Source organism: Muntiacus reevesi, chromosome 5, assembly GCF_963930625.1.
Source record: "Muntiacus reevesi chromosome 5, mMunRee1.1, whole genome shotgun sequence".
Lineage (NCBI taxonomy): Eukaryota > Metazoa > Chordata > Mammalia > Artiodactyla > Cervidae > Muntiacus > Muntiacus reevesi.
In genome coordinates, this window is record NC_089253.1 from 91,530,523 (window position 1) to 91,550,095 (window position 19,573).

The following is a 19,573-nucleotide window of genomic DNA, read 5'->3' on the forward strand; positions in this document are numbered from 1 at the left end:
TGGAAGCGTGACAGCCCACACACCTCAAGCACTTACCAGCTGGCCTGGCCTTTTCAGACAGTTCACTTCTGTCCATCCTGTGCCCAGGAGGAATGGGAGGAGAGGAAGGACAGCCAACGATGGGGCCGCCCAGCAACGCACGTTCTCTGTCCGGCAGCTTTACTTAGTAGCTCAGCCCTTTGCCGTCAGTTCACTCCCATCTCATCAGTCATTTATAAAAATGATTCCACCAACACAAAAGTCAAGGGAATTGACACGTGTTCAAAAGTTCAGGAGTTGTCCTGCTTCAGGTGTAGACAGATCTTGGGTCAAGCCTCGTCCTCAGCTTCCTGTCTCTCATTCTAGTGCCATGCGAGGGCCAGTCCTCCTGAGCACCTGGCAGATAGAGCCGCAGGAGGCAGGGCAGCTCCCAGAACAGAATCTCATTGACTGACAGGTCTCACCTGAGCTGCATGATCAAGTGTGTTGAGCTCTGACTGGATGGGCCCATGCCCTGGCGTTCAACTCACCCACCCCACCTAGAAACCTGGGCAGCTTAAAGAGCTGGGTGCTGTTCCCTCACGAGGGGAAATCAGCCTTGAGAGGTTCTCAACTCCCATCTCAGGACTTTTTCTGCAATGGGAGACGAGGAACTGACTTACAAAAATTCACCAGTAAGCCAACAGCGCTGGTATTTTTAATAGCACATTAGGGATACAGTTAATGAATCGGAGAGAAGTCACAAGCCTCTTTCATCTGTTTTATGTGTTTTCATCTTGCTGTGTGAACCATGTCCCCTGTTCAGTTATTTCAGCAGCTAGATCAATAGTTACAAGTTACCAGTTTTGCTGATAGTTCAGATGGTGAAGAACCTGCCTGCAATGGAGGAGACCGGAGTTAGATCCCTGGGTCAGGAAGTTCCCCTGGAGGAGGGCACGGCAACCCACTCCAGTATTCTTGCCTGGAGAATTCCATGGGCACAGGAGCCAGGTTGGCTACAGTCCATGAGGTTGCAAAAAGTTGGACACAACTGAACAATAGTTAAAAGCTGCAGACAAAGCTGATACCACTTGGTTTCACACAAGGAAACAGAGACCAGGGAGAAAAGAAGGAACAGTCGGTAGTTTGCTAAATGCCCTGTTTATTCTGCAATCAAGGCTCAGAAATGGGAGGATATAACGGAATCTCTCCATAGCTATCATTTCAGAGCCACAAATGGACGGGGAGGGAGTGAGGAAGACGGCTACTCTGCACAATGACTGCCCCCCTTTTAAAAGTGAACACAATGAGGCTGGATTACAAATGGCCTGTCTCTCTGACCATCATCAAGCCTCTCCACTTTAATCTTTAAGAACCAGTGGGGCCTTCACTTGGTCAGCCACCTCCTTGCCGACCAGCACCTCGACGATCTTCAGAGCAAACTCGAAGCTGGTTCCTGGCCCCCGGCTGGTGAGGATCAGGCCGTCTTTCTCCACACGGTTCTCGGAGTAGCTGTAATGACCTGGGAAATAAAAACAAAGAAGGGTTACGTCCTTGTGGGCTATGCAGGACAGCCATAAACACCACTCTACACTTCCATTCTCTTACTGCACACTACTGTCTCACAAAAATGAAAATACAAACAAGCCAAGATTTAAAAAAAAGCAAAAGCTCACAACACCAACACTGTAGCCAGTCACTCATAACTCCACTAGGCACCCCCAGCTCTCAGAGCACAGCAGGACAGAAAGGGAGAGGGTTTCTCTGAATCCCCTTTCCTGCCTAAACACTGACTGTCCAAAAGGAACTCAGCTATCAGAAACCCCCTCCCAGAAGTTCTATCAATCAGAAGAGAAAACCAGGAGCTGATACTACACCCAGACAAACCTTGTCATAAACTATCATTCCTCCCATCTACTCTTCAAAGGGCCCTTTCATCTTTCCAAAAACCCAATTACCTTCCCCTGAGAGGCCTGTCTCCCCTTTCCCTATTAAGATGCAATTTAAGCCAGAATTCTAAACCATCTCAGGGAGTTACTCATTTTCCCCTGGGGCTCTTCCATGTAAACACGAGTTACAGTGCTCAGTTGCTTAGCTGTCTCTGACTCTGCGACCCCATGGCCTGTAGCCTGCCAGGCCTCCGCAGTAGCCTCCACAGCCCCCAATGAGGTCTCTTGCATTGGCAGGCGGATTCTTTACCACTAGCGCCACCTGGGAAGCCCAAACAAAGTATACATGTTAATAAACTTTGTTCTTCTCCAATCAACCTGTCTTCTGTAACAAGGGTCTCAACTAAGAACTCAGAAGGATACAAGGGAAAATTATTTTTCCTTCCCTATAAAATGCTGGAGGAAGGGGGATGTAGGGGAACCAGAGCTGAAGGTAGAAATGACCTGTAATATACAGACCCCCTGGGTGATGCACACTTTCTGCTGCCTCCAAAGCAAACAAGCAGAAACCACGCACAATGTGTCATGGGTAGGGAGAGAGAGGTGCAAGTGGGGAGAAACCTACTTTCTCATCAGGTACTGCCTGCTTTCGGAGGCCACAGCTGGCTGTATCTTTGCAAATGTAGTAAGAAACAGGCTGCTCCTATATTCGCATGAAGTAAACACTACCACCTCCGAGGAGATCTGAGGGCTCAAAGCTGGGATTCCCTGAACCACCCCCCACCCTCACATTCCACATCAGACAGTCACCAAATCCTCCCACTGCACAAGCACCAGGCCCAAACTCCTCTCATGCAGCAGTACCCCACATGGCCTGGCCCCTTGATCCTGCAGCGCCCCAGGGCCCACTCTCCCGCCTGAAGCTTGCAGCTCTGCTACAGAGGGCACTGGAGTCCTCTCGGCCCTGGAGGAGCTGCCCCGGCTGTTCCCTCTGCCCAGAAAGCTCCCCTCAGCAACTCAGCATAGACCTTTGAATTCAGCATGGACCCCTCTCTCACCAGGCCCCCCAGGTCACCCTATCACGCACCCTCCCAGCACCCAGGAAACCGTTTGGCTCCTGTTTACCTCTGGTCTGTGAAATGCTGAGCCCTCACCTACCCGTCCAGTCTAGAATGCTAATGGCACCAGGGAGGTGCTCCCGAGTATCAGGTGAAGCAAAGAGTGAATGAACACTCCCTGCCCGCTGCCTCAATGCAGGGCCTCTGCGTGCAGTCCCCCTTCCTCCTGCCTTTCCCTCCACTCTCAGTGCCACCAAACAGGGTACGTTCCACAGTGCAAACCACAGCACACCCAGGTGCCCCCCATGAGAAGCCTTCGCCACTTTCTCTGGCAACTTGAAGTGACCCTCAACTCCACATCATGGTACACAAGCCCTGGGACCCAGCCTGCACACAAAGACAGGGCAGAAAGCAGCAGAGGGGAGACGAAGAAGAACCCACTGGGAGTAAACAGTGACCTGGACAGGACAGAGGCCATGGAGGTCCGAGGTGTGCCTTGAAGATAAAATGCCAAGACCCTGGGGAGGAACTGGACATGGGGAGACACCAGTGAGGACTCCTGGCCGCCTGGCTGCATGATGACACTGCTCAATGACATAGGCCTTGAAGGACAAACAGATTCAGGGCTGGAGTCAAAAGCCCACAACGGTCCTCTGTGCAATCCTGCCACATCTGGTCCCTGCAGGCAGAGTCGGGTCTGCAGCACCACACAACCTCTACCCCCTCCCCATCTGAGAAGCCCTGAGAACATGGCTTGATCTTGTCCCCTTTTCTGTCCCTGGAGCCCAAAGAAGAGCTCAGGAAATGCTTGTTTGATGCTCACACAGAAGAGCGCGCTTGAGCAAGATGCTCCTGCTGCACCAGCAAGCTTTAGAGACCATGTCCCAAAGTGCCTGTCCTTTCCCAGGGACAAACACCACTGCCCTGCTTCAAGGCTTCCTCTCCTCATCACAAATCAAGTCACCCAGTGAAACAATTGACGACAGTCCGTGAGCACTCGCAGTTACCCTTCGACAGAAAAAAAGGGTATCCCTGGTCTGCAGGGGAGAGGTTTACCTAAGCTAACATCATTTACTGTTGGTTAGAGATCATCCCAAGTACTGAAGTAGAGAACCCGGAGCTGAGATGGACACCGAGACACAGACAGTGAAGGCACGGCTCTGAATGATTCAGGTAACAACCTCTTTGTTGGTAAAATACTACAAATACAGCTTACACTGGTTACAAATGTTTAAAAATTCCGGTTCTTATAAAAAATCTCAGCCAAGAGCTAAAGGTCTGCTTACAGACCACTTCCACCTAGCGGTGAAGATGGAGAAAAACAACACCTGCACACCAGTCCATTCCTGGTCAACCTGCAGGAGGTGTTCATTCCTTTTTAACTTTAAGCAAACACCCACCCCAAAGCTTCTCTCAAAGCGCAGAGACGAAGCAACGGGGGAGGCTAGGGGCCACAGGGTAGTAACCAACAGCCGTTTTCACCTGCACACCCTCACCTCTGTGGTCTGGGAGCCCCAGAGACGCGGCGGCCCAGATAGCCCTAGATCATTACTATCCAGCCCTTCCAGGAAAAGCCACTGACCCCTGAGCACATCAGCTCAGGTGTCAGTCTGCCAGATTCAAACCTCTGTCTGCTATTTAACAGCTGTCTGACCTCCCTGTTTTTCTCTTCTGTAAAATGGGCATGATGCCAACCCAACAAGTTGAGGCCTGGTGGTAGCAGTCTGTCTGCTCTGCATCCCCAGCACTCAGCCCAGAGCCAGGCACAGCCAGGCATTGACTGGTGGGCCCTTTGACACAGCTTCAGTAACCCACAGACGTCCAGGTGTGTCACACACATTGACTCACCGAGCCTTGTCAGCAGCCCCGAGAGGCAGGGGCTACCTACGGTCCTCCTCAGGTGGCAGATGGGGAAATCAAGGCCCAGTGAGGTTACGGGACCAGCCCTTGGGGGCAGGGAGGGGTGGGGCTGGAGCCTCATGGGAGTCACCTGCTCCGGAGTCCCTGGTCGTCCCTGGGAGCTGGCATCCAGCCGCTCAGTAAACCACAGAAACGAGAACTGAACAAAAAGTTGAAGTCACCCCTTCTTTATTTTAAAGCTGAGAAATGGAAACACTCTGTCCTTCAGACTGGATGGCTTATGTGAGTAGAAAAATGTCACACTGCTCTTAATTTGAAGTTCACGATGAGGACAAGCAGAAGGGCCTCCTCACCCAGGAAGTGATTACAGCTCCACTTCTCAGAATGCAGACACTGCAAATGTTTTTTTCTTACAAGAGGTCTTGCTGACTGAACCCAACACCTGGTGACCTCAGTGTGTGTGGGCCTCATGTGGACAGAAACGGGGCCCCAGTTCCGGACCGACTCAGGCAAGCGGCCTGTTTCCTCATCGGTGAAGCCCATACGTGCCTTACTGGGTACCGGGGCTGCCAGGTTCAAGAAAACACATGTGAATGTACCCTGTAAGTGCCCAAGAGTCAACAATCTCATATTCTTCTATTTCTGATCAGCCTCGTCTTCCTGAGGTGTTACAAGGAAAGAGCCACAAAGATACACAAGCAGATAACGGGGAACACGTTCCACTCGCTTCCTCCTTCTCACGAGTCGTTACTGCTAATGGAAGCCTGATTCTGCTCTTTCTGACCCTCCAAAATCCCACCATTTGCTCAAAGTAAACTAAACCCCTACGTTAAAAAATGCCCAAAAGTCAGAGTCTTAAAAAAAAAAATCAATTTTCACACTGATGGTTTTATTGACAATTTAGTATCTATCAACTAAAATAAAACTATAGATTTTTCAAAAAAACATACTACCCTGGATCAAATCTAAGAATATGCAGAATGTCCAACACCAACAGTGAACCCTAAGGTAAACTATGGACTTTGGGTGGTGATGATGTGTCAGTGCGGGTTCATCGACTGTTACAAAGGTACCGTCTTGTGTGGGAAAGGAAGCGGATGGGGAGGGAGGTGGGGATGGGGGCACAGAGGGTTTATGGAAACTCTATACTCCTTGCTTAATTTTGCTGCAAACCTAACATTCCTTTAAAAAATAAGGTGTTGTTTTATGAGGCAGTAAAATGAAAAATGCATCACTTTACTTTGCTATGAAAAGATGAACGAAGAAAGAACATGAATTGCCCTACTTTTAGTTCAGAGTAAGTCCAGAGCAGAACTGATACGGCGAGAAAATGTATCAGCAGCACAGCTGTTTTCAAATCTGCTCTTGATATTATCAGTCTTTTGATGTAACCATTGGCTGCTGGTTAGTGGGTGTTTTAAAAATGGAGCTGGTCACCAAGTCTCCCCACTGGTTGAACGCCAGCTGAGCCACTCATGATTTCCAAGTGGGAATTTCTGATTCCCTTGCACATATCCACACCAGTGTGACGTCCCTTTCTCTACACTGGTTTCGGTTTCTGCTCCCTTCGATATGCACGCCAGGCACAGGTGGCAGAGGAAGACACTGCCTGGCTGGCGCTCTGAACCACACGCCAAGCAGCACTGTTTCTGAGGCAGCGTCCATCACGACACAGCTGCACATCCAGGAGCACAGTGACCCTGCTGTGCCGCTAACTATACACTGCCCTCATAACTTGAAATTTGATGTATTTTTAAATTTGGTGCACATGTCTCTGCAAGCTATTAACTCCTGAAGGGCAGGGACAATGTTTTTAAAAACATAACCTCCAAGTACCAAGTAACATAAGAGAAATGATAAGTTAGGGGAGAAGAAAGGTATAACGTTAGGTTTGAAAAGCAAGCTGCAGAACATATTTACTAGCTCTCATTTGAGTAAAAATATTAAACTACAAAGGATAATGAGTATGTGCAAAGAAAATTCTAGAGTTACACAGGAAACCTAACAGAAGTTACCTCTGAAAAGTAGAAAGGGGGTAGGGAGGTCAGAGAAGGGAATCATTTACTTTTACTTCATTCCTTTCTGTAATGCTTGTTTTTTGTTTTTTTCTTTTACCAAGAATAGAAAATTGTTTTTATAAAAATATATGTACAAAAGTTAAATGTCTGGCTGATGTTAATATTTACAAAGGAACCTGTCAATGAAGGAGCAGGCCTCCTCTGCAGGAAGGGAGCAATGTCCATTTTACTCTGGACTATGGGCAAAAGGGCACCCTCTGAAATTGCCATCAAGGTTTAAATTTTATCCTCAGACTGTTGGCAAAGTATTTAATAAACTAGTTAAAGTGGCATCGTGGAACCACTTCAATCTGACCATGAGGAACCTGGCTGGCCTTTAGATCAGCCCCTGTACCCCATTAGGCAACCTACACACAGAGACCCACCCCGTTAGCCGGTCTTTGTCATTAAAACACTTGCAAAGAAAGTGAGGAACACATCACACCCCAACCCACAGAGAATCCCTATGTACAAAATGTATTCCAAGCGGGAGACAATGCCACAGCACAGCTTTCGGAGGTCTTTCTGCACGTTAGAATATAAGTATGTACTTACTTCCATTCATCATTTTGTCTTTAGCAAGTGGGTGTGTTGTAACTTTGCTTCCAAAACCTATTTCATGAGCCAGCAGAGCTGTAGGACCTAAAAAGATGAATAAAGAGATTTAAGTGTGTGCACAGAAAAACCCATGTTTTAAAAACCGCAGCAACAAGAGCATTCTTTGAATCAGGGGGCTCTTACCCAAAAATATACTTATGATTCTGAAACTAAACACTTACTAATATGACAGGTAAAGTATGTTTATAATCAACCATCTGCAGAACATGTGTGGCAAAAATGTACAAACTCAAAACACCTCAATAACCATTTAATCAGAAAGATTTACCTTTATACCTAAGGAGCAAAGAGATAAACAAACCATGCCCCCTCAAGGAACAGGTTGCAAGTGTAACAGGGGTACAAAGAATGGGAGACCACTGAGGGTTAAACTCTTGCCTCTTTGCAAATGGAAGACTTAGTTATACATTAAACGCAACCAGCATGCTCTGAATCTCTGGGCTTGACTGCTATTTCATGGACTAGTTTTACTTTTCTACTTGAAAATGAAAGACCAGCACTCACCCATCTACCCAAATATATCAGGTGGCATATAATAAATGAATATATTAAATTGAATGGGACATTTTCCCAGCCCCAGAGGAGACACCCATGAAATGCCTACATGGCTGAGACACAGAGGCGCTGGCGTTTCTTTCTTACAACCACGCACTGAAGAGCACAAATGCCCGCTGTGGTCCTCTACACTGTCTCTCTTAAAACGAAGCTTAAAAAAAAAATGCAGGTGCCAACTTGAGACTTTAATGAGTGGTCAACTTTATTGATAATCATTTTGTAACAATTCTCAAATAGAGACTAAAATCAGAAAGATTTCTTACCTTTTGTTATTTTAAATCTGTTTTTTCTTTTAAAAGGAGTCCCTCTATCTTTTTTCTCTAAGTCAAAAATAAAAAAAAACAACAACAAAGAAAAACTTTCTAATGCCTCATGTCAAACCTAGAAAAACTTCAGAAGAACACTGTGACCTTCTAAATGGTTAGGGCACTGCAGCTAAGGTCCCAAGACAGACTCGCGCACTTCAGCTCCAGCAAACCCAAGCACTTGCTCTTTTGACCTTTCATTTTTCAACACAGGTCCAAGGAAAAAGTAGTTACATAACAGACCTATGGTCGACTCAAGATCTTAGCAGCTACTAACAGGAAGATCAAACAATATCACCTAATTACATAAGTTGTCGGTCTAACATCAGGTGTCAGTTTCAGACCAAGTCCTCATTTATACCTTACATCAAAAGCCTCTTAAACATGCCTGATGTCTCCTCCCTCCTTACTTGTATCTGTTGTACTCAAGAGCTGTGTTTGGAAGCAAAATTTAAGTCTGTCATAATTATCACTCAATTTTATTTGAATGGATTCATTATCTTTCTTATTTTATAAGATTTTAAGAAACAATCATTTCCTCCAGTACATTTTAGAGCAAATTTCAAGAGATGATGGATCATACTTGAGGACAGTGGTGATACGGTGAGTCAGAAATTTTTAGGCTGCTCCCTCCAGGTGATAAAACTGTTGCCTACAATGATGTTAATAAATGTATGGTAAACTCAAAATTATGGCTTTCTGGGGCATGAAAATCCTAGTTGGGAGCTTCCCTGGTGGCTCAGGGGTAAGGACTCCGCCTGCCACTTCAGAAGGCACAGGTTCAATCCCCGGTCTGGGAAGATCCCACAAGCCACAGAGCAGCTGAGTCAGTGCACAACTACTGAGCCTGTGCTCTAGAGCCCGAGAACCACAACTATTGAGCCCACGTGCTGCAACTACTGAAGCCCAGGGCCTGTGCTCCACACCAAGAGAAGCCACTGCAATAAGAAGCCTGTGCACCACAACCAAGAGTAGTCCCTGCTCTCTTCAACTAGAGAAAAGGTTGTACAGCAATGAAGACCCAGCACACAGTCAAAAGTAAATAAATTATATATATATATAAATAAATAAATATATAGGGGTCCAGCTCTGAGCTGGGAGCAGAGGGCACAGTGGACAGAATCACAGTGAACAGGGAGGACCAGAGGGGAAGTCAACAGCGCCACCATGTGGTTATTTATGGAAAGGGTCCTAGCCTCTCCAGGTGTCCCAGAGCTTGAGCCTGTACCTGGAGCCCAGCACCTGCCAACTAGCTTCCATACCCCTCACGCCTCCCCCCTCTCCCCAAGTCTCATTTTATTTTCTCCAGAAAGCCTCCCTTCCAGGTTCTTTCTCTCGCTCTCACTCATTATTAGGGGTTAAGTTAACATTCCTTCAGTTCAGTAAACCATTCCCAATCCATAAGTGTAACATCTAAGCCTCATCTTTGTTCTCATCTGTTGATTGAAACATCCCAATCTCTGCCATTGCTCATTCGAATCTCTCCTCAACACACAATCGTGCTTCTCCGGTCTTCTATAGCACCCAGCAGAGCAGTGCAGGACATTCAACCAGATGACATGTTACCAGCGCCGTTTATAGCATGGATGTAAATGATGACAAGGGCTGCACGTCTTAACAGCCTGGGAGTCAATCCTGCCTCAGCACAACACTGGGAACTGGAAGCAGCTCATGATTCTGCTACCTTAGTGACACAAAATGACAAACTGACACGCGATTTTTTACTTTCAGCAATCCTAAGGGGGGAAACCCAATACAAACCCTTCCTTTCTTCCTTTGGTCAAAGCACTAAGCACTAAGAATGTGACAGAGGTGAGGGGTCAGCATGTGGGGTGGGGTGGGGTGAGGGTGGACTGGACTAAGTCCTTATATAACTAATAGCACCTATGTCCTCCTCCTTCTTAGTATCTTCTGCTTCTGTTAGGTCCATACCATTTTTGTCCTTTATTATGGCCATCTTTGCATGAAATGTTCCCTTGGTATCTCTAATTTTCTTGAAGAGTTCTCTAGAAGAAAAGCTATGACCAACCTAGACAGCATATTAAAAAGCACAGACATCACTTTGCTGACAAAGGTCCATCTAGTCAAAGCTATGGTTTTTCCAGTAGTCATATATAGATGTGAGAGTTGGACCATAAAGAAAGCTGAGTGCTGAAGAACTGATGCTTTTGAACTATGATGTTGGAGAAGACTCTTGAGAGTCCCTTGGACAGCAAACCAGCCAATCCTAAAGGAAATCAGTCCTGAATATTCACTGGAATGACTGATGCTGAAGCTGAAACTTCAATACTTCGGTCACGTGATGCAAAGAACTAACTCACTGGAAAAGACCCCGATGCTGGGAAAGATTGAAGGCAGGAGAAGGGAACAACAGAGGATGAGATGGTTGGATGGCATCATCAACTCAATGGACATGTGTGAGTTGGAGCAAGCTCTGGAAGCTGGTGATGAACAGGGAAGACTGGTGTGCTAGAGTCCATGGGTTCACAAAGAATTGGACATGTCTGAGTGACTGAACTAACTGATGTCTTCCTCCTTAAGGAGCAGTGCAGCTACTTGGCTGCAGTGTCCTTTAGCAGAGAAATCCTTAAGCCACAAGGGCAGGTCAGAGGTCAGTGCTGACTGGAACCCAAAGACGAGGACTGCCAGGTGGATGCCCCTCAGTCCTTCCTGGTCTCTTACTCGGGGGTTCTCAAACACTCAAGTCTTAGGGTCCCTTCAGCTATTAGTGTGAGTTACATTTATCAGTAACTGCCATGCCAGAAATTAAAACTTGAAAGGTTTATGAGCTAAGAACACTTAGCACGCAAGCCATGCCTGAATGATGTCATTGTCATTCTCTGATGTAATTCCTGTGAGAATTAAAAGCAAAAAGGCAAATAATGTGTGAGCATATCTGCTCTGCCCTTGCAAACCCTCTGGAAAGACTGTGAGAACCACTGCTCTAAGGCACAGTCCCCAGACCCCCAGCCTATGACTACGATCTCTTTTAAAAAGTCTACCATATTGAACAAAATAGTGTGTCATTTTGTCTAACCATCCATTCATTGGCTTATCTGCTCTCTTGATAAAACATTTAATGAAGACCCATGAATAAGGAAGGCACCTGCCAATATTGCACTATGAAAAAAATGGAAGAAGGCGAAATATCATCTCATATTAGAGCAAAAAGAATGGACTTTAAAATGGTATCAAAAACCAAAGGACTGGTATTACTAGGTTTCAAAGATGTGAGGACCCCTGCAAAGCACCACCACCTTTACCCTAAATCATGTGGCAGAGAATATACAGTACCTCAGACTTGGAGCTCAACACTGCGGACCAGGTGGGAAGCCCCCGGGGCAAGCTCAGGGCAAATCTGTGATTGTTAACGCTGGCCTGATTCTTGCTAACCTTGTGCTGGCAGAAGTCCTCTCTGGCAATGGGACTGGCTATAACAACTGTTTACTCAATTCCAGAGGGGCCTTGCTTTCCTCCAGGTCCATCAAACACAGAAAACAACAGGTTCCACAGAAGGTACACCAAAGGCAGGGAGAGGCAGAAAATGGAGGAACTGCAGTCACTCCTGCCATGATACCAACCTCACGCCCCCAACTAAACACACCGAAAGAGAAGCCCTTCATGCTTTAGGAAGTGGATGAAGTACTGGGAACACAATCTCGTACTCAAAGACAACCCTGTCGTGTGTTTTTTGAAGCAAGCTGAAGACACACTTGGACAGGGGCCGGCCTGAGGTTACCTGCACAGATGGCAGCGATGAGGCCCTTCCTCTTCTCTTGTTCCTTCAGTATCTCCTTCACAGCAGCGGACTAGTCAAAGAACCAAAGTACATCAAATTGTCAATAAGCCACAGCCAATCTCAGCTAGAAACTTCAGTAGAATCTGGTTTTAGCTTAACCACAAGATCTTCCATCTGTTTTTCAACAGTATTGCTAAATCATCAATACGGAAACTACCAAATTCAGTGTTTCTACAGGCTTAAACCCAACCACAACGTTTATATAGAAAAGGGTACCCTCTCCTTAAAGATGTTTAAAGATGAGATGAGAAAAGCTATTTCCCTTGGGCATGCTAACCTTTGCCATCTTGTACTCTGGGGATACAGAAAAGAGGGAAGGTGCTGCTTAGGTTTCTTTTTTTCAGACAGCAAAGTGAGGAGAGCGCCCCAAGGTCCCAAATGTCTGACTTGACCGGGCTGGTTCATGAGTTTCTGTCTCAGGAAGTCCCTGCCCCGCTCACCTCCTTCTCTCGTCCCTCCTGCAGGCTGACGCTTCACATAACAGAATGAAGAAGCAGTGGCTTCCTTTATACCATTTCTCATTCAAGCTGGCAGCTCTAGGCTCCAGCAATCTCCCTTACTCCAATGGCTGAGTAGACAGCCAGTCTCTTAACTTTCAATGCTTATCCCTTCACAAGCACAAAATAAACCATTCTGTTGCTATTTAGGGGGGGAAAAAGTAATCTTACATTTGGACTCTATTCACAGAATCTATTCACAACTGTTCCACCAATTCTGCTTACTTCTACAGTAAATGTTATTAGAAATGACTTTTTTTTTTAATTAAGCTAGAACACTGTTTTGTTCATCTTTTCCTATTCTAGTCACAGCCTTCTTCCTGAAGTATTTTAATAACAAAAACAACAGAATACAAGATGTTGAAATACTCTCTTTACACACTTTACCTCAGATAAATTCTGTGCACCCAGATTACCTCCTGGCAGAACCACCACATCGTAAGGTCCCTGTAACAATTCAAAAAATAAGAAAGTGAAAATGTTTTATTTGAAATGTGCATTAAACAGCAACACATTCATATGTTAAATATGGTCACAGCAAAAATATTGCTCATAGAGAAAGTTAAATAAATCAAGGCGTTTCTCTATAACGGAATAATGTAACTAGCCAACAATGCAGAAAACCTCCATATACTAGTAACACGAAATGATGTCTGTGCTGCAGAATTGCAGGTGTAGCATGATCTCACTCTTGTAAAAAGAATCAATGTATGTGAATGCATATGTGTGTGTCTACACCCACACACATCCACACCCACATGAACAGTATAGATACTCATGGACAAAGGAAACTGCCAACTGATGCAGGGAGCATGGAAGGGAAGAATGAGAAAGGGACATTAATAATAACACGTGACTTTGTGTTTGTCTACACTGTATGTGATATTTTTCAACAAGAATGTACACAGTAATAAAAAAAAAACTTTAAAAGACACAAAAGAATGTTTTAACCTTAAGTAAAATGGAACTTCGGGTATTAAAAAAATGACACAATATTTTATTATCTCAGATACCAAAACACCCTAGAAATCTAATGATTTCAAACTTGCTTAAATTATGAAATAGAAATTGATTTAATACAGTATCTTCAAATGTTAAAAAAGCTTAAAAAAATTTAGTCATTAAGTAAATAATAAAATGAAAATCTAGTACATTTTTACTCCAACATATACTATTTAGTTACTTTTAAAGACTATGAAATGTCCTATGTTGTTCCAAAGCCAAGCAAAACTTAAAATCTGTCAAGTATGAAAATTTCTTTCACTCCATTTAGAAACTGAACAATAAACAGACACAAAATGTAACCACTATTCTAGAACACCCAGAAAGACCCTACAGGACAAAAAAGAACAGGCAAGAAACACATATTGCTACTCTCTCATTTTTAATCTGCTATTTAGAGATTCAACAACTTCTACAAAATATCAACATTCTTATACTTCACAATCTAGCAGTGAGATATGTGAATTTATCAGAGAGGAATGCATTTTTCTACGCTTTTGAGGAGAGCTAGGTATGGGGAATTCTACTCCCAGGCTCCTCATAGCACAGAAAAGCTGTCATGGGTGGTGATTTGCCCCATCCCTGCTCTAAGAGGGTGTGCCCCACACTTCTGTCACACTGGCCCCTGAAGCCTGAGCCCTGTGAAAGCGCAGGCTCAAGTGTCTGGTACGTGTGGGCAGGCATGCTTCTGAGGAAAGGGACCACAGCTCTTGACGGATTCCCAAAAGTGTTGGTCCCCCACAAAAGGAAGAACCTCAATTCTGAAGATACTGAAAAGGTGACACAATTTAAGGAGAACTCACTCCTCCTTTAATCCAACCACGAATCAAATATGAGTTGTTCCGTGTAAAATGAATCACACAACCCCACGCCTGTGTCACTGATAAAGAAAAGATAAGAAGCAGCTTTCGAATAAAGGGTAAGAAATGAATGGGAAATGTGCAGGTGACTCTCATACTAAGTAATGTAGTTACAGAAGGAGGCAAGGCTGCCCGTATGAGCCAGAACACTAGTGACGGTGTCCTGCCCATCCACCCACACCAAGCACATGAGGTATCCGGGACCTGCCAAGTTCCGAAGATACAGAGTGAAAAAGGCAAAGTTCTCCACTCCCCAGGGCTTAATTTAGTGCTGAAGACCTCTAAGCAAAGTAACTTTCTTAAAATAAGTCTGTGCTAATGACAGTTTTAGATGTAGCTAAGAGAGAGTTCAAGAAACTGATAAAGAAGTGGTAGGAAGGAACGATTCCAAGTCTAGAGAACAAACCTCTTTTTTTGCATCTTCCAGACTGGCATCAGGACAAATGACAACATCTCGGCTACACTGTACCGGGTCTTTTCCAGCCAGGCCTGCAACGGTGACCTTAATCTAAGAGGAAGACGTCATCATGATATTTAAGAAAACTGAAACATAAATTTAGAGTAACATTTTCACAGCTGGCCTGTGTTCTAAAATAACCTGGCAGGAAATACTGCAACAAAACCATGCTGACTTTAGGCTATTAAGTTGGCTAAATATACTTAACCACTAGGTCTGTCCCAGTTTGCTTGACAGTATGAATTAAAGATGCTGTCCCAGTACCCCATCTGCTTAGCCTCCTTTCTTCCACAAGTGTTCCTGTCTGCAAGATAAATCATATGATCATCCTATCTATAAAACACCTTGCAAAGTTGCTGTTGCCCTGTAACCCTCCTGGTATTTTCATAAGGTAGAAATGCAAGTTAAGATGATGAAATACTACTCCACTGCCCTGCAAAAATTCACAAAGTTGACAATACTGAGAACAACAGGAATTTTCCTCACTGCTGGTGGGCCCACATATTAGTACTTTAGAGAGTCATTTGACAAAATCTAGTAACGTCATATATGCAAGTAGCAATTCCTTTTAAGCTCAGAGCCTAGAAAAACTTTCATATCTTTAAACAAGAAAAACCTGCACAGGAATATTACAAATGTTCAGCTATAAGATAAATAAGCATTAGAAATGAATGTACAACAGGATAGGGACAATTAATACTGTTGTATATAATATGCAAAAGTTTTTAAGAGTAATTCCTGAGTTCTCATCATAGGAAAAAAAATGTTTTTCTCTACATCTTTATTTTGTATTGATACAAGATGACAGATATTCACTAACCTTATGGTGGTCATCATTTCATGATATATTTAAGTATGCTGTACACCTTAAATTTACACAAAGCTGTTTGTTAATTATATCTCAATAAAACCGGGACAAAAGAAAAAAAAAGTATTACAGCACTATAATGCTGTAAAACAATACAACAGAGGAATGGAGACTGGGCATATTCCCATATGCAATACTAAGCAGCAATTTTAAATAAACTGTATCTACATTCTTTACTACAATGTGATTACTTCACTTATTTAAATATCTGATTCACTGGTTGATTGCTTCTCCGCCTGTTTCTTCAACTGTAACAAGAGGATGGCAGTAACTCTTAAGGTGATTTTAACGTTTTAAAAACTAGTAAAAGTGCTTAGAATGGTATCCACAACTCAGTAAAGGATACTTAAGCATTCACTATGGTTATGTGGGTGTATAAAGGTTTATAATGCAGACATGCAGAGTGAGAACCACAGTCTAATGTTACTTTAGACATGCATGGGCTGAATTCACATCACTGTGAGGAGAGCAGTTATTTCTGGGGCCAGAAAGGGAACTGAATTAGGTAAATAAACAAAGAGAGCTTTGCAATGTTTATTCCTTTTAAGCATTTGTCTTCAAGAAACAGGTCTGAAAGAAATATAGTAAAACGTTAACAATATTAAATGTGGACAGCAGTTAAACAGGTAATTATTACATAGCCTCTGTACCATTGTGTATGTTTGAAATATTTCAGAAAGTGCATTCAACAATACTCTATCCAAAATCACTTATAAGAATCCAAAAATGCTTTCAAATGGAGGAGGGCTAAAAAACTTTGAGGGACTTACTCCAGCTCGTCTCATGACATCTACAGGGATCACCGTCTCCATTTCCTCTGCTCCTTTAGCCAGGATGACCAGAGCTCTTTTTGAAGCCATTTTTATATTTATTAAAGACTCAATCAAAACAAGATTTTCAAGAAACTTTCACTGCAACCGTAGGAGACCTAAAAACCAGATTAAGGAACACTTTTAAGCAGAGTAACCAAGTGCTTCCCAGGGAAAAAGATTTTGATAGGCAAAACACAATAAAACAGCATTCTTGGTTAATATTGACTTAAAACAATTTCAGTTCCTGTTTTTTGATATGACATCACAGCAAGATTGCCAACATATTGGTTACTGTTCAGATTTCATCACGTTTATAAAAATCTAATTTCTAATATATTGAAAATGAAGCTTTCTAAGACATAATCACATAGGCCTTTCATTTCACACAATTCAGGGAGAGGGGAATACAAAGCTGCCTTTTTTCAAGTACTATTTCACAGAAAAACGACTAAACCTAATGGATAAAAGAAGAAATACTGTCTTTAGCAATACCCCCTGAGATTTTTGGAGGGGATTTTATTTTTTAGTTCCAGTAACTGCACTAAATTTTCGGGGGCGGTTAACAGTGTTACATATTTGAACACGCTTTACAAAAAAAATAACGGAGAAAAATGGTAATTCCCCCACGCTACACTCAATCCTGATAAGATTCTTCGCACTTAGCTCTCTCGTTGTAAACGACGGCCGCTATGCCGGGGTCTGAATCGCTTTTAGCCTATTTTTCTGCACTTTGTTCCCCATGCAACACAGATTTTAGTAAACGATGTCAACAAACACAAGATTAACTAGCTGCAGGCTGGTGCGATGTTATGCACGCAAATTCTAGAAGCTTCAGCGTTGCTACTACGCTGGCGAGCGAACGGCGCTCTCTGCGAACCCTGGGAGACCTCCCCCTCCTCAGACGCGGCTAGACGCCGGCCGGGTCCGCCCCGGTTCGGGGATCCTCTAGGGGTACAGCGGGCGGCCCGCGCTCCACGGCCTAAGCTTGAGCCGCGCTCCCCATGGCCCAGACCTGAACCTCGCCTCTCTTCCCACAGACGGCCAGCCTCGGCCCGTTCCGTCAGCACTTCTGCACCGGTGACCACTGGGCCGGTACCGCACTAAACCAGGACGCACGCAAGCGCGCACGCCCGCACGCACGCGCGCCGTCAGGCTTGGCCTTCAGCCCCGCACTGCGCAGGCGCGCGCCGCCCTGCCTGGCTCCTTAGCCCCGCATTGCGCAGACCCACGTAGCTCGCCTCACGTGATGTCATATCCGGGCGAACTCACCTAGGGGAACCTACGGTAACTCGTGCCTTTCTGCGTCTAGATTGTATGCCTAGGCTTGATTCCATTTGGACCAACAAGCGAAAGCGGAATCCTCTAAACTCACGCATTCTCCCGAAATCTCCCGCATCTGAAGGACGGCCCAGCGTGCCCCCAGCGCGCGCTGAACTTAACCCGTTTTTCATGCTCCAAGTTTTTCGCTGTGCTCGTCTGAAGAGCTGCTTAGGCTTGCTTTAAACCCGCATTTTTACAAAATAAAATAGTTCCTTCATACTTCCTTTGTGCCCTCGGGGCTCTCTTTGCATGGTTCTGTTTTTTGGCGCGCGTTGTCTAGTCACCTCTGCTCTGTTATGACTCTTTAAGGTCTCCCCAGTTCCTCTGTGACTGATTTGGCTAGTTGCTATGTTTTAGCCACGCAGTCTGGGAAACAAACTCACTCAGAAGGACAATGCAGATAGTGGAGTGCAGTTTATTACACCGGCGGGTCCAAGGAAGAGTCTCCTCTTAGCCAAGGATCCGGACCAGTTTTTTCTGAAAACCTTATATACCCTAAGTGTAGGTGCCCAGACCCACCTCCCCAAATTCCCTGAAACTAGTCTGAACAAAGGAAAAGAAAGATACATTCAAAGTTAACCCTGATTCATATGCCTTAAGCCTACGTAGTTAACAGTGGACAATTATCAATAGGTCTGTGGTCATACCCCAATAAGCATAATAGAATTTGTGATTCTATTTGGTTACACAGATAATTAGGGTATTCTTTTAGGCAACAGAGAGTCTAGGTACGAGCCCTGGGACTCTTGCATCCAGGGGGCCTGGTTTTCCAGTTGGTATGTTGTTTCCATACATACTGGGCATATAGCTCAAAGTCCACAGTTCTGCCCAAGATGGAGTCCTGCTTTCAGGATGGAGCCTGTCTGTCTCTTTTCCTCCTTCATTCCCCACTCCTGATGCTCCTAACTCATAGTATGAGCATCATTCATAGGGATATATTGCACCCTGACTCTCTGACCTTCAATTTGGGAGAATGACATCAACCTTTGGGTTACAAAGTTCGTAATATGTTGTAAAATAAAGGGTCCACAAAGCAGAACTATCAAGGCAACTATAACAATGGTAAATATAGTTTTCCACCAATCACCCTTCACCCAAGATAGTACCAAAGTCCAAGCAGGAAGATTATCATCAGATGTAACTTTTACCAGAGTTTTCATGTCACCTAGGGTGGCTGATATATAGCCAGATAAATCAGGAATATATACGCACATTCAACTTTGATTATAGCACAGGTCCCTGTTTATACTGAAACTATGGTTAGTCTCAAGATGATACCAGCAAGTCCTTGTAGCAGCAGTTGATTGTAGAGCTTCATCTCTTTTTCTTCTTTGAGATGATCTTGGTTTCACGGGGATCAGTGGGGTCCTTTTGTGTAGTCCACTCGGCGTCCTCGGGGTCTGCGTGGTATGCTCTCTTCACCCTCCTGTGGTGGATCCAGGGGGTGACACCTGCAGCTTTAACTGCAGTCGGGCTGGTTAAAACAACAGTATATGGACCCTTCCAGTGTGGGGCCAAGGAGTTGTGTTTCCAGTCCTTGACCACACCTGCTCCCCGGGCACAAATTCGTGAATCTGTTCCCCAAGGGGAAATGGCACCCTTTCTTGTACAAACTTAGTTACCTGATTTATTACCTCACCCAGCTGTTCCATCTGCTG

General features: G+C 44.6%; 1 protein-coding gene across 2 annotated transcripts; it reads right to left on the reverse strand.

Annotated features, from left to right (window-relative positions):
* Positions 1-653: 653 nt before the first annotated feature.
* On the reverse strand, positions 654-17,778 carry PARK7 (Parkinsonism associated deglycase). 2 transcript variants are annotated; one of them, XM_065935834.1, is made up of 7 exons: positions 17,608-17,778; positions 16,554-16,711; positions 14,865-14,966; positions 12,984-13,043; positions 12,040-12,109; positions 7,378-7,464; positions 654-1,480 (listed from the first exon to the last, which is right to left on the reverse strand). In XM_065935834.1, exons 2-7 carry the CDS (start codon positions 16,641-16,643, stop codon positions 1,320-1,322), a joined length of 570 nt encoding a protein of 189 aa, XP_065791906.1. In that variant the 5' UTR covers positions 16,644-16,711; positions 17,608-17,778; the 3' UTR covers positions 654-1,319. The 2 variants fall into 2 exon arrangements, with proteins under 2 accessions (XP_065791906.1, XP_065791907.1); XM_065935835.1 differs by having other exon boundaries at positions 17,619-17,770.
* Between the last annotated feature and the right edge of the window lie 1,795 nt (positions 17,779-19,573).

Coding starts and splice junctions, on each gene's coding strand:
- PARK7 (XM_065935834.1), bottom strand. CDS start 16,643: ATGGCTTCAAAAAGAGCTCTGGTCATCCTGGCTAAAGGAGCAGAGGAA. Junction 13,044..14,864: donor TGGAAGATGCAAAAAAAGAG/GTTTGTTCTCTA, acceptor GAATTGTTACAG/GGACCTTACGATGTGGTGGT. Junction 7,465..12,039: donor CATCGCTGCCATCTGTGCAG/GTAACCTCAGGC, acceptor TCATCTTTTTAG/GTCCTACAGCTCTGCTGGCT.